This window comes from Ranitomeya imitator, chromosome 1 (assembly GCF_032444005.1).
Source record: "Ranitomeya imitator isolate aRanImi1 chromosome 1, aRanImi1.pri, whole genome shotgun sequence".
Lineage (NCBI taxonomy): Eukaryota > Metazoa > Chordata > Amphibia > Anura > Dendrobatidae > Ranitomeya > Ranitomeya imitator.
The window spans coordinates 1,128,904,196-1,128,919,384 of NC_091282.1; the positions used below are offsets into that span (position 1 = coordinate 1,128,904,196).

Consider the following 15,189-nt stretch of genomic DNA (forward strand, 5'->3'; position numbering starts at 1 on the left):
GAGAGGGAACAGAGTCCATTGGGCAATGTCTACTGTCTACAGGGACAGAAAAGTGTTTAAGACCGTTAAACGATTTACAGTCCATCAGTTCAGCAGGGAAATACACAAATGTGCGTAAAACAGCTGTGAAGTGGACACAAACTTCTGCCATCCTGGCCAACACCCAGGGGTTCCCGGTACATTCATGGCCCCCAGCCCTTTGGAACGTAGAAACAGCTGTGGAGTGGACACAAACTTCTGCCATCCTGGCCAACACCCAGGGGTTCCCGGTACATTCATGGCCCCCAGCCCTCTCGAACGTAGAACAGTCCTTTTTAAGTGTTTCTCTTCATGTAACAAGCACAACTGAGCAGGCAGGGCCATTTTTCCACTCAAGGTCACCATTTTTGATACTGCGGCCTACAGTTTCGGGGTAAGTGTTCTGTTTCGACTACTGCCCTTTGGTTAAAAAGAATGTGCTGACGGGTTTCAAACTCTTCCATGAGCCCCAGTTCATGCAGAGGGCCATAGGTTACGACTAGTGATGAGCGAATATACTCGTTACTCGAGATTTCTCCTCCAAGTATTTTTTAGTGCTCGGAGATTTAGTTTTTCTTGCCGCAGCTGAATGATTTACATCTTTTAGCCAGCATAAGTACATGTGGGGGTTGCCTGGTTGCTAGACCTTTATGGAAGAGTGGCAAGAAGAAAGCCATTTCTCAAAAATATCCATAAAAAGTGTTGTTTAAAGTTTGCAACAAGCCACCTGGGAGACACACAAACATGTGGAAGAAGGTGCTCTAGTCAGATGACACCAAAATCGAACTCTTTGGCAACAATGCCAAACAATATGTTTGGCGTAAAGGCAACACAGCTCATCACCGTGAACACACCATCTCCACTGTCAAACATGGTGATGGCAGCATCATGGTTTGGGCCTGCTTTTCTTCAGCAGGGACAGGGAAGATGGTTAAGATTGATTGGAAGATGGATGGAGCCAAATGCAGGACCATTCTTGAAGAAAACCTATTGGAGTCTGTAAAAGACCTGAGACTGGGATGGAGATTTATCTTCCAACAAGACAATGATCCCAAACATAAAGCAAAATCTAGAATGGAATGGTTCACAAATATCGTATCCAGGTGTTAGAATGGCCAAGTCATAGTCCAGACCTCAATCCAATCGAGAATCTGTGGAAAGAGCTGAAAACTGCTGTTCACAAACGATCTCCATCAAACCTCACTGAGCTCGATCTGTTTGCCAAGGAAGAATGGGCAAGAATTTCAGTCTCTCGATGTACAAAACTGATACATACCCCAAGTGATTAACATAATATTGCATGCACCACTTTTCAGTTTTTGAATTGCCACAAAAATGTAAAATAACCAATAAATTTCATTCAACTTCACAATTGTGTTCCACTTGTTGATTCTTCACCAAAAAGTTACATTTGGTATCTTTATGTTCGAAGCATGATATGTGGAAAAGGTTGAAAAGTTCCAGGGGGCCGAGTACGTTCGCAAGGCACTGTTTATCCGATACCTTCATATCCTATAGCCTAAATCTATTTTCCTTATCTTATGTTCTATGCCGTTGCTAATCCATTTACTGTAGAAACAGTGCGTATACTATCTCAGGTGTAACACTGTTCTTACCCTGGACTATGCTTTATGCACATTATACATTAATACTTTACATTCTTATGCACTATACATTACCATCATACAATATGAAAGATGCACATCATTATTCACATTACATAGAGAAACTGCGCAATTGTTGTCTTCAGGGTCAGGAACAGAGCAGAACAGTCTATCACTATTACACATTCATGGATCGGGCAGTATGTATCAGCTGTCAGGTTCCCTTTAACTATATTTACCTGGAAAATATTAAAACACAACTTTTAAAGTACTTTTAGAGTTTCCGCCTTTCGTGCAACACATTTGTGAGGTGCCGATGGTTTGCCATAGCACCCAGGGGCCCCTTTCTGCCGCGTTTATATTCCTATGATGCCATTCCTGTGGCCTGTAACTGGGCCTCCTAAAAGATTGTTGATCTTACAATACAGTGCACTACCACTGTGAAAGCAATTTAAGTGATCACAAGTTTGTCTTCTCAGGGAATTAATTAAACATGTAAAAAAATATATATATAAAAATCTAAATCACATTTTTTTCCACAAAACTAAATAGTGAAATGTAAAAAATACAAAAAATATTTTGTATCAAGCCACGCTTAATTGCCCTAATTAATAAAATATTTATCCGATACAGTGGCTGCAGAAAAGAAAAAATAAACTAAATGGCAGAATGTTTTTTTTTTTTTTTTTGTTTTAATCTCATTGCCTCCCAAAAAGCATAAAATAGAAAAAGATCAGAAAAAGGTCAATCTAATAGGAGGCAGGCAGCAGAGGTCACGGTGCTCATCATGGGCCAGGTCCCACCAGCCCTATTGCACCTGTGAACCAATTGTGAAGAAAGAAGAGGGCGTTGCTCACCGTGGGAGCCGGGAAAGGGTTTTTTTTTAGTTACAAAATAGCGTGAAGACGGTGAGCATTATTGCTGAATGGGTACAGAATGGGGGACATTATTAAAGAAATGGTCAGAATGTGGGACATTATTATAGGAATGGGTCAGGATGGAGGGGGGGTGTTATGAAAGGATGGGTCCGAGATGGGTGACATTATTAAAGAAAGATTTTAGGATGGAGGATTTTTTTTTATAGGAATGGGGCAGGATGAGGGGCATTGTTACAGATTGGGACATTCTTACAGCATGAGGGCCAGGACAGGGGATATTATTAAGCAAAGGGGTCAGGATAGGGAACATTATTACAGGATACGGCCCAGGATGGGGAGCATTATTAAAGAAAAGGAAGTGAAACATTATTATAGGATATGGGTAAGGGTGGAGGGCATTGTTACAGGGGCCTGAACATGACATACATGCTGGTGGGGTCCCATGTATAAAAAATTAGCATCGGGGCCCATAGGACTCTATTTACGCCATTTCTCATACGGCTATGTCATCCCAAAATATAATAGTTATTGGTTTTGAAATTCAAGGAGTAAGTAATCAGGTACTATCAATAGTTGTACAACCATATTCACTCAGTGTTTAGATGGTGAATATTTAGGTGTTAGTATGCCTTGATGTATGGCTTTCCTGCTGCGTAATGCTGTCAGTGAGGTATATAATAACTTTTATCTAGATTCTGATGTGCCTATATATAATTGCATCCTTAGTATATTTTATAAGTTATTGGTCCCTGGTTCAAAGTTTACATAATATCTGTTATTTTCCAAGTAGATGTAGAATGTCTCTGGCCATGTAAATATTTTTTCTCGATAATCTAATTAGTAAATGCTAAGTATATATAAAACAAACGAGTGTAAATCCAGTAATTACTCTTTGCTTCTTCTCTAAGACTTAACCCCTGGAGATGTCAAGACATGAACTGATAAATTTGCTGATGAAATTTTGGCATTATTATTCCCAGCAGTGCTGGTTGGAGATAAAAAACAGCTCCCCTCTACAACAAAAGGGCTTATTATTTATGATGTGGGTTTCCACACAATGCTATCAATAATACATGTGTTGCTGCATTTGGGACTTTTCAGCTGCCTGTCATCTCCCATCCTGTGTGCTGAACTTCCTTTTAGCTATTAGAAAATCATTGCAGCATATGTGCACCAGGCAGAGCGTATGCTGTGCCAACATAAGGGGTGCATTGATTGCTGTTTATATGCTGGGCCCAAATCTTAGAAATTAAAACTTGACAATCAGGAGGCGTAGTTTATAAAAAAAATGTAGTTTCTAAGGACTAAAGTTTTATTGATTTATTTTTTCTTTTTTTGTATCGCCCACTAGCGCTGGTAATAGTTTAAAATCAGCAGTCCATTCTATAATATATTTTTAGAAAAATTTGAATAGGTAAATCAGAAATTGACAGATGTAGCAATCCTGTTTAGAAATGTTTTATGTTTAGTAGTTGGGTTGATGTTTTAGTGATTTTCTTTCTGTTTTATTTTTTATCTCATGAACACATTTTTTGAACAGTGCAGTCAGATACAAGAACAGACTTGTTCAAAACATGCAAAATTGTGACAGAAGATGTGGTTTGTGACATAAAACAGAAAACTAAATTTTAAATTCTGAAAACCAAAGGCCCATTCAGACAGGCAAACAATTGGGAATGTACCGTACATTCCTAAGAACGCTTATTTTTCAATGATTTGCTGGTATAAACAGGTCAATAATCACCCAATGAAAGAGTAAAATGCTCATTCTAAAAAGCATTGTTCTCAGCAGCACATCGTCAAGTGTCAGTAATGTCCTGTTGAAAACATGACACATACAGTTAGGTCCATATACAGTGGGGCAAAAAAGTATTTAGTCAGTCAGCAATAGTGCAAGTTCCACCACTTAAAAAGATGAGAGGCGTCTGTAATTTACATCATAAGTAGACCTCAACTATGGGAGACAAACTGAGAAAAAAAAATCCAGAAAATCACATTATCTGTTTTTTTAACATTTTATTTGCATATTATGGTGGAAAATAAGTATTTGGTCAGAAACAAAATTTCATCTCAATACTTTGTAATATATCCTTTGTTGGCAATGACAGAGGTCAAACGTTTTCTGTAAGTCTTCACAAGGTTGCCACACACTGTTGTTGGTATGTTGGTCCATTCCTCCATGCAGATCTCCTCTAGAGCAGTGATGTTTTTGGATTTTCGCTTGGCAACACGGACTTTCAACTTCCTCCAAAGGTTTTCTATAGGGTTGAAATCTGGAGACTGGCTAGGCCACTCCAGGACCTTGAAATGCTTCTTACGAAGCCACTCCTTCGTTGCCCTGGCGGTGTGCTTTGGATCATTGTCATGTTGAAAGACCCAGCCACGTTTCATCTTCAATGCCCTTGCTGATGGAAGGAGGTTTGCACTCAAAATCTCACGATACATGGCCCCATTCATTCTTTCATGTACCCGGATCAGTCGTCCTGGCCCCTTTGCAGAGAAACAGCCCCAAAGCATGATGTTTCCACCACCATGCTTTACAGTAGGTATGGTGTTTGATGGATGCAACTCAGTATTCTTTTTCCTCCAAACACGAAAAGTTGTGTTTCTACCAAACAGTTCCAGTTTGGTTTCATCAGACCATAGGACATTCTCCCAAAACTCCTCTGGATCATCCAAATGCTCTCTAGCAAACTTCAGACGGGCCCGGACATGTACTGGCTTAAGCAGTGGGACACGTCTGGCACTGCAGAATCTGAGTCCATGGTGGCGTAGTGTGTTACTTATGGTAGGCCTTGTTACATTGGTCCCAGCTCTCTGCAATTCATTCACTAGGTCCCCCCGCGTGGTTCTGGGATTTTTGCTCACCGTTCTTGTGATCATTCTGACCCCACGGGGTGGGATTTTGCGTGGAGCCCCAGATCGAGGGAGATTATCAGTGGTCTTGTATGTCTTCCATTTTCTAATTATTGCTCCCACTGTTGATTTCTTCACTCCAAGCTGGTTGGCTATTGCAGATTCAGTCTTCCCAGCCTGGTGCAGGGCTACAATTTTGTTTCTGGTGTCCTTTGACAGCTCTTTGGTCTTCACCATAGTGGAGTTTGGAGTCAGACTGGTTGAGGGTGTGCGCAGGTGTCTTTTTATACTGATAACAAGTTTAAACAGGTGCCATTACTACAGGTAATGAGTGGAGGAAAGAGGAGACTCTTAAAGAAGAAGTTACAGGTCTGTGAGAGCCAGAAATCTTGATTGTTTGTTTCTGACCAAATACTTATTTTCCACCATAATATGCAAAAAAAATGATAAAAAAACAGACAATGTGATTTTCTGGATTTTTTTTTCTCAGTTTGTCTCCCATAGTTGAGGTCTACCTATGATGTAAATTACAGACGCCTCTCATCTTTTTAAGTGGTGGAACTTGCACTATTGCTGACTGACTAAATACTTTTTTGCCCCACTGTATATTTGGACAGAGAAAACATTTTTCTAATTTTGGTTCTAGACATTACCACAATGAATTTTAAACAAAACAATTGAGATGCAGTTGAAATTCAGACTTTCAGCTTTCATTTGAGGGTATCCACATTAAAATTGGATTAAGGGTTTAGGAGTTTCAGCTCCTTAACATGTGCCACCCTGTTTTTAAACGGACCAAAAAAAATTGGACAATTGACTCCAAGGCTATTTCATGGACACGTGTGGGCAATCCCTTCGTTATGTCATTCTCAATTAAGCAGATAAAAGACCTGGAGTTGATTTGAGGTGTGGTGCTTGCATTTGGAAGGTTTTGCTACGAAGAAAACATGCAGTCAGAGGAGCTCTCCATGCAGGTGAAAGAAGCCATCCTTAAGCTGCGAAAACAGAAAAAACCCCTCCGAGAAATTGCTATAATATTAGGAGTGGCAAAATCTACAGTTTGGTATATCCAGAGAAAGAAAGAAAGCACTGGTGAACTCATCAATGCAAAAAGACCTGGGCGCCCACAGAAGACAACAGTGGTGGATGATAACAGAATAATCTCCATGGTGAAGAGAAACCCCTTCACAACAGCCAACCAAGTGAACAACACTCTCCAGGAGGTCGGCGTATCAATATCCAAATCTACCATAAAGAGAAGACTGCATGAAAGTAAATACAGAGGGTTCACTGCACGGTGCAAGAAACTCATAAGCATCAAGAATAAAAAGGCTAGACTGGACTTTGCTAATGAACATCTAAAAAAGCCTGCACAGTTCTGGAAGAACATTCTTTGGACAGATGAAACCAAGATCAACCTCTACCAGAATGATGGAAAGAGAGAAGTATGGCGAAGGCGTGGTACAGCTCATGATCCAAAGCATACCACATCATCTGTAAAACACGGCGGAGGCAGTGTGATGGCTTGGCGATGCATGGCTGCCAGTGGCACTGGGTCACTAGTGTTTATTGATGATGTGACACAGGACAGAAGCAGACGAATGAATTCTGAGGTATTCAGAGCCGCCATACTGTGTGCTCAGATCCAGCCAAATGCAGCCAAACTGATTGTCCATTTGTAGTATGAAACGACGACCAATGACCCAAAACAGAAAGCCAAAGCAACCCAGGAGTTTATTAAAGCAAAGAAGTGGAATATTCCTGAATGGCCAAGTCAGTCACCTGATCTTAACCCAATTGAGCAGCATTTCACTTGTTAAAGACTAAACTTCAGACAGAAAGGCCCACAAACAAACAGCAACTGAAAACCACCGCAGTGAAGGCCTGGCAGAGCATCAAAAAGGAGGAAACACAGCGTCTGGTGATGTCCATGAGTTCAAGACTTCAGGCAGCCATTGCCAACAAAGGGTTTTCAACCAAGTACTAAAAATGAACATTTTATTTAAAATTATTGAATCTGTCCAATTACTTTTGGCCCCTTTAAAAACAGGGTGGCACATGTTAAGGAGCTGAAACTTCTAAACCCTTCATCCAATTTAATGTGGATACCCTCAAATGAAAGCTGAAAGTCTGAACTTCAACTGCATCTGAATTGTTTTGCTTAAAATTTATTGTGGTAATGTCTATAACCAAAATTAGAAAAATGTTGTCTCTGTCCAAATATATATGGACCTAACTGTAATTCTGGTGTCGGCTAGTTTAAGGTGCAACTTTATGCCAACCTACAATGTTCAAAATATGCTCAGGTTTTCTCAGGAGCAAATTTTTAATACCGAGAGGATTATTATATTTTGAATATTTTGCTGCGTGTGTTGCATACATTACCCATAATAAAAGCATATCATGGGTAATGTACCGCATCCTGTTAGAGATATATATATATATGCCTTTCACCCTGGCCCCATCACGGTATATATATACACCCTCCATTCTAATATATATGTTCCCCTTCCTGGCCCCATCTTGGTATATATCCTCTACCTTAGTATATATGCCCTTATGCTGGGCTCCATTGTGGTATATATATCCCCCATCCTGGTCTATTTATGCCCCTTATCATGGACCCAATCCTGGCTTATATACTTTCCCCATCCTGGTATATATATATATTCCCCATGCTGGTATATTTCTCCCTTATCCTGGGCCCCATCTTGATATATATCCTTATCCTGGTATACCTGACCCCTATCCTGGTCTATATGTCCCCAATCCTGGTATATATACCCCGTTCTGCCCCGTATTTCATAGAAAAATATAGCCAACTAGCTGAAGAGCCCGGCGTTGCCTGAGCATAGTAAATATCTGTGGTTAGTTATAGCACCTCACTTCTCTTATTTTCCCATCACTCCTCTCATTTTCCCCCTCACATCTCTCATTTTCTCCCTTACACCTCTCATTTTCCCCCTCACTCCTCTTGTTTTCCCCCTCACTCCTCTCATTCCCCCCTAACACTTGTAATTTCGACCTCACATCTGTCATTTTCCGATCACTCCACTATTTTTCCTCACTCCTCTCATTTTGCACTCACACCTTTTCATTTTCACCTCACACCCCTCATTTTCACCTCACACCTCTCATTTTCCCCTCAGTATATACATGTTTGTCATCTCCCTTATATATACTATACACCTGTATGTCATCTCCTGTATATAGTATATACCTGTATGTCATCTCCCCTGTAAATAGTATATACTTGCTGTATGTCATCTCCTCCTGTATATTGTATATGCCTATGTGTCATCTCCTCCTGTATATAGTATATACCTGTAAGTCATCTCCTGTATATAGTATATACCTGTGTGTCATCTCCTCCTGTACATAGTATATACCTGTGTGTCATCTCCTCCTGTATATAGTATATACCTGTGTGTCATCTGCTCCTGTATATAGTATATATCTGTGTGTCACCTCCTCCTGTATATAGTATATACGTGTCATCTCCCCTGTATATAGTATATACCTGTGTGTCATCTCCTCCTATATATAGTATATACCTGTCATCTCCTCCTGTATATAGTATGTACCTGTGTGTCATCTCCTCGTGCATATAGTATATACCTGTGTGTCATCTCCTCCTGCATATAGTATATACCTGTGTGCCATCTTCCCTGTATATAGTATATACCTGTGTGTCATCTTCCCTATATATAGTATATACCTGTGTCATCTCCCCTGTATATAGTATGTACCTCTGTCATCTCCTGTATATAGTATATACCTGTGTGTCATCTCCCCTGTATATAGTATATATGTGTGTGTCATCTCCCCTGTATATAGTATATACCTGTGTGTCATCTCATCCTGTATATAGTATATACCTGTGTCATCTCCTGTATATAGTATATACCTGTGTCATCTCCCCTGTATATAGTATATACCTGTGTCATCTCCCCTGTATATAGTATGTACCTGTCTGTCATCTCCCCTGTATATAGTATATACCAGTGTGTCATCTCCTCCTGTATATAGTATATACCTGTATGTCATCTCCTGTATATAGTATATACCTGTGTGTCATCTCCCCTGTATATAGTATATATGTGTATGTCATCTCCTCCTGTATATAGTATATACCTGTGTGTCATCTCCTCCTGCATATAGTATATACCTGTGTGTCATTTCCCCTGTATATAATATATATCTGTATGTCATCTCCTCCTGTATTAGACCGCGTTCACACGTTATTTGGTCAGTATTTTTACATCAGTATTTGTAAGCTAAATTGGCAGCCTGATAAATCCCCAGCCAACAGGAAGCCCTCCCCCCTGGCAGTATATATTAGCTCACACATACACATAATAGACAGGTCATGTGACTGACAGCTGCAGTATTTCCTATATGGTACATTTGTTGCTCTTGTAGTTTGTCTGCTTATTAATCAGATTTTTATTTTTGAAGGATAATACCAGACTTGTGTGTGTTTTAGGGCGAGTTTCATATGTCAAGTTGTGTGTGTTGAGTTGCATGTGGCGACATGCATGTAGCGACTTTTGTGAGAGGAGTTTTGTGTGGCGACATGCGTGTAGCAACTTTTTGTGTATCGAGTTGCATGTGACAGGTAAGTGTAGCAAGTTGTGTGCAGCAAGTTTTACACATGGCGAGTTTTATGTGTGGTGCCTTTTGAGTATGTGCAAGTTTTGTGTGAGGCAACTTTTGCATGTGTTGCAACTTTTGTGCATGTGGCAATTTTTCTGCGTGTGCAAGTTTTGCGTGTGGTGAGTTTTCCATGAGCCTAGTTTTGCATGTGGCGAGTTTTGCGCGTGGCGAGTTTTGAGCAGCGACTTTTGTGTTTCGACATTTATGTGGCGAGGTTGGTGTATGTGTGGTGAAATGTGTGCTGAGGGTGGTATGTGTGTTCAAGCACGTGGCAGTGTGTGGCACATTTTGTGTGTGTGTTCATATCCCTGTGTGTGGTGAGAATCCCATGTTGGGGCCCCACCTTAGCAACTGTACTGTATATACTCTTTGGCGCCATCGCTCTCACTCTTTAAGCCCCGTTGTTCACATCTGGCAGCTGTTAATTTGTCTCCAATACTTTTCCTTTCACTTTTTCCCCATTATGTAGATAGGGGCAAAATTGTTTAATGAATTGGGGGTTTAAATTTCACATCACAACATAGCCTATGACGCTCTTGGGGTCCAGACGTGTGACTGTGCAAAATTTTGTGGCTGTAGCTGCGACGGTGCAGATGCCAATCCCGGACATACACACATACACCACACACATTCAGCTTTATATATTAGATTATACTCGCCTTGCCTCCGCACCCCCGCCGTGCAGTGTCCTCTTCTGATGCCGACAGCTGATTTCAGTATGCAAGCGATGGGAGCACATGACGTCACTTCCATGTGCCCCCTAGTCACTTACATGTCTTGTCAGCTATTGGCCTCTGATGGCCAGCAGCGTGTATTGCCATACACGGACCCAATGGGTCTCTGCGTCACAATACACTTCAGCTGAATGTGCGCCCAATGATGAACATCTAGTTGAAGTTTGTGTGTGCATCGGCGTGCCCCTCACCCTTACTGGCCGGGTCAGTATCACGACCTCTGCGGCCGGGGTCGTAACACCCCTGTAAGCAAATACCCTGCAGTAAGTAAATAAATTGTAATAGTTCTTGTAAATAACATGGGGTACTTAGCTGATACACTTTTGATCAAAAGAGTTTTCCCACCACGACAAGGTGTACCCAAACAGGAAGGACCGTAACTCTTGTAGTTCATCTCACTATGTGTCCTCATGCCTCAAAATAGGTGGGCAGAGCGGGACTCAGAACTGACTGTTTTGCACCTGCCCCCTGAAAAGCTATATAGACAAGATTTACAGTCAAAAAAGGGGAGCCATGCCCCTGTATGTGCAAAGTACAAGAAACTAATACTGGCTTGAGGGTAGTATTACGTGTAGTGTGTTTGGTATAGCGTTATACCCTTTGTTGAAAAGTAGTGCTGATGCTATGTATGGAAGAGGGGTGCAACTAGGCGCTTGCAAAGGGCTCCCATCCCCAAGTGGACCCTCAGATATCTAGGAACCAGAGTTTGGCCTGTTGCCCTAGATCCCTAGAGCATCCCTACTTTTTATGTGAAACATTATATGTTAAGTCTACAGACGTCTGATATGCTTGTATTTCTCATTGTAGAACACTGGGAGATCAGAGCTGCCTGCAGTCCTCAATCAGCTGTACCCCAGGATTAAGTCACATAATGAAAGACGGGAGGATGACTACAGTATTGAAGACATGCTTGTGTTATTGGTTTACATGTACTCTGTGACTGGAGAAGTCATGATCAATAATGAACTGGAAGTTGCTGAAAGCCAAGTAAGAAAAGTTCTCATACAATGCTTGTGTGATGAGCCGGACCTGAGTCCTCTACTACAAAAGATAACAGGTCTGTGTACTTGTTCGTTTACTGTCATACATAAAAGATATGCAATTGTTTGCTCTTATTACACTCAATTTTGCTAGAATTTCCAATATATTTACTGCAATGGAGAGATGTATTTGACATATACTGTAATACCAATCATCTATGAGAAGGAAAAAATGTTTTGACTTCGACAAAGCAATGTTCATCTTCATTAAGCCCTGTTAGGTGTAAACCTCAATATTGTATCTTAGGGTACCGTCACACTATACGATTTACCAACGATCACGACCAGCGATACAACCTGGCCGTGATCGTTGGTAAGTCGTAGTACAGCTCTTCAGCGACCAACGATGCCGAGGTCCCCGGGTAACCAGGGTAAACATCGGGTTACTAAGCGCAGGGCCGCGCTTAGTAACCCGATGTTTACCCTGGTTACCAGCGTAAAAAAAACCAAACAGTACATAAAAAAAAACAGTACATACTTACATTCCGGTGTCTGTCCCTTGCCGTCTGCTTCCCGCACTCACTGACTGCCGGCCGTAAAGTGAAAGCACAGCACAGCGGTGACGTCACCGCTGTGCTGTGCTTTAACTTTATGGCCGGCAGTCACAGTGCGGGAAGCAGACGGCAAGGGACCTGACGGACACCGGAATGTAAGTATGTAGTGTTTTTTTTTTTTACATTTACGCTGGTAACCAGGGTAAACATCGGATTACTAAGCGCGGTCCTGCGCTTAGTAACCCGATGTTTACTCTGGTTACAAGCGAACGCATCGCTAGATCGGTGTCACACACACACCGATCTAGCGATGACAGCGGGAGATCCAGCGACGAAAGAATGTTCCAAACGATCTGCTATGACGTACGATTCTCAGCAGGATCCCTGATCGCTGCTGCGTGTCAGACACAGCGATATCGTAACGATATCGCTGGAACGTCACGAATCGTACCGTCGTAGCGATCAAAATGGCACTGTGTGACGGTACCCTAACTCAGAGAGTGACGAGCTCAGCTTTTTTAATATCAGTGTCACAATTTTGGCTGCATTCACACAAATGATGTGCACATTCGTATGCCGTTTCTAAACGGGAAGACACGAACCTATAATGTTTCATCGAACCATACTCGCGTCCTAATGTATGATCCACTTTAGGGATCGGAGTCGACTATTAAAGTGTATAACGTGTTTCAGAACAGGTGAAAAATGGAAGACATACTTTGTTCTTTGGTTTTCCATCTGTCTTCATCCTTTTTTAATTATTCCATAGCTAAAAGTCACCGGATAAATTCAGTCTGTCCTTTAGGTTTTAAAAAGAGATGAGAAAACACGGAGACAATACAGATGACACATAAGAGAGAAGAACTCAAATTTTAATTTGTAAACCATTGTGTGAATGTAGCCCTAAATAACAGTACCGAAGAGACAAGGAAATGGTTATTTTGAATACATTGGTCTGGAGAGGTTTTGTAAAGTCACTTCTAAAATTCACAATTAATATAGGACACCCTCCAGGTGAACAAGCCATTCACCGAACACTGTCTCCCCTAACTATGCCATGATGATGCCAGATAATGTAGCCCAAATATGTATGTTTTGTTTTTTTGGGAGCCAGAGATAACCTGACAAAAATATCTTATCTCTGGGAAACAAACGGTTAGGATTAGTTGAAATCCAGATTGTCCCTATTTCTGATGACGAGAGCTATCTGGCGATGGTCTGCCACCTACAAGGTGTAGGTACTTAAAGAGTTTATCCCAAGATAGAAGTTTTCCCTCATCCTACCCATAAAATAAGGAACGAGTTAATGATTGCTTGGGGTCCAACCACTGAGACCCTTAGTGATCCCAAGATAAGGGCTTTGGAATCGGGGAACCGGGATCTGCATAGCTTATAATGAATGGAGCAAATGTCTGTGTTCTGGTCCTCCTCTCCATTCATAGTCTATGCGATTGATGGAAATAGTGGAGCGGCACAGAGCACAGCCTTCCCTGGATAAAGGATGATTTATTGTCTTGGGAATAACCCTTTAATATCAGGAACTGTCACAGTGGCACATGCTCTAGAGTGCATTACCATAGACTCCAATTTTTGTTGTTGCCAATGGTCCAGCCGTTGTAGATATTACTGCCTTGTAATATTTTTTTACAGATTTGGCACAGGGAGATCTTAGTTTCTTTAATACCTTGATTGGGAGATATTTTACATTAAACTTCTTAGCTGTCATTATTTAATTAGAATTCTTGGTTCATGGTTAGATGAAAGCTATGACTGGGCAGTTAACTTACAGGGTTACAGTCTGTTTAGAAAGGATCGTAAAAATCGGAGAGGAGGAGGAGTTTGTCTCTATGTAAAGTCTTGTCTAAAGTCCACTTTAAGGGAGGATATTAGCGAAGGAAATGAGGATGTCGAGTCCATATGGGTCGAAATTCATGGAGGGAAAAATGGTAACAAAATTCTCATTGGGGTCTGTTACAAACCCCCAAATATAACAGAAAGCATGGAAAGTCTACTTCTAAAGCAGATAGATGAAGCTGCAACCCATAATGAGGTCCTGGTTATGGGGGACTTTAACTACCCGGATATTAACTGGGAAACAGAAACCTGTGAAACCCATAAAGGCAACAGGTTTCTGCTAATAACCAAGAAAAATTATCTTTCACAATTGGTGCAGAATCCAACCAGAGGAGCAGCACTTTTAGACCTAATACTATCTAATAGACCTGACAGAATAACAAATCTGCAGGTGGTTGGGCATCTAGGAAATAGCGACCACAATATTGTACAGTTTCACCTGTCTTTCACTAGGGGGACTTGTCAGGGAGTCACAAAAACACTGAACTTTAGGAAGGCAAAGTTTGACCAGCTTAGAGATGCCCTTAATCTGGTAGACTGGGACAATATCCTCAGAAATAAGAATACAGATAATAAATGGGAAATGTTTAAGAACATCCTAAATAGGCAGTGTAAGCGGTTTATACCTTGTGGGAATAAAAGGACTAGAAATAGGAAAAACCCAATGTGGCTAAACAAAGAAGTAAGACAGGCAATTAACAGTAAAAAGAAAGCATTTGCACTACTAAAGCAGGATGGCACCATTGAAGCTCTAAAAAACTATAGGGAGAAAAATACTTTATCTAAAAAACTAATTAAAGCTGCCAAAAAGGAAACAGAGAAGCACATTGCTAAGGAGAGTAAAACTAATCCCAAACTGTTCTTCAACTATATCAATAGTAAAAGAATAAAAACTGAAAATGTAGGCCCCTTAAAAAATAGTGAGGAAAGAATGGTTGTAGATGACGAGGAAAAAGCTAACATATTAAACACCTTCTTCTCCACGGTATTCACGGTGGAAAATGAAATGCTAGGTGAAATCCCAAGAAACAATGGAAACCCTATATTAAGGGTCA

At 41.0% G+C, this 15,189-nt stretch overlaps 1 protein-coding gene across 2 annotated transcripts in view; it reads left to right on the top strand.

Moving 5' to 3' along the window:
- Positions 1–15,189, top strand: part of SCFD2 (sec1 family domain containing 2) — a 683,378-nt gene that overhangs the window by 288,436 nt on the left and 379,753 nt on the right. For both annotated transcript variants that reach the window (XM_069744479.1, XM_069744480.1), the window contains exon 5: positions 11,554–11,803. In XM_069744479.1, the coding sequence (XP_069600580.1) occupies positions 11,554–11,803 (250 nt within the window). The remainder of the gene's footprint in view (positions 1–11,553; positions 11,804–15,189) is intronic.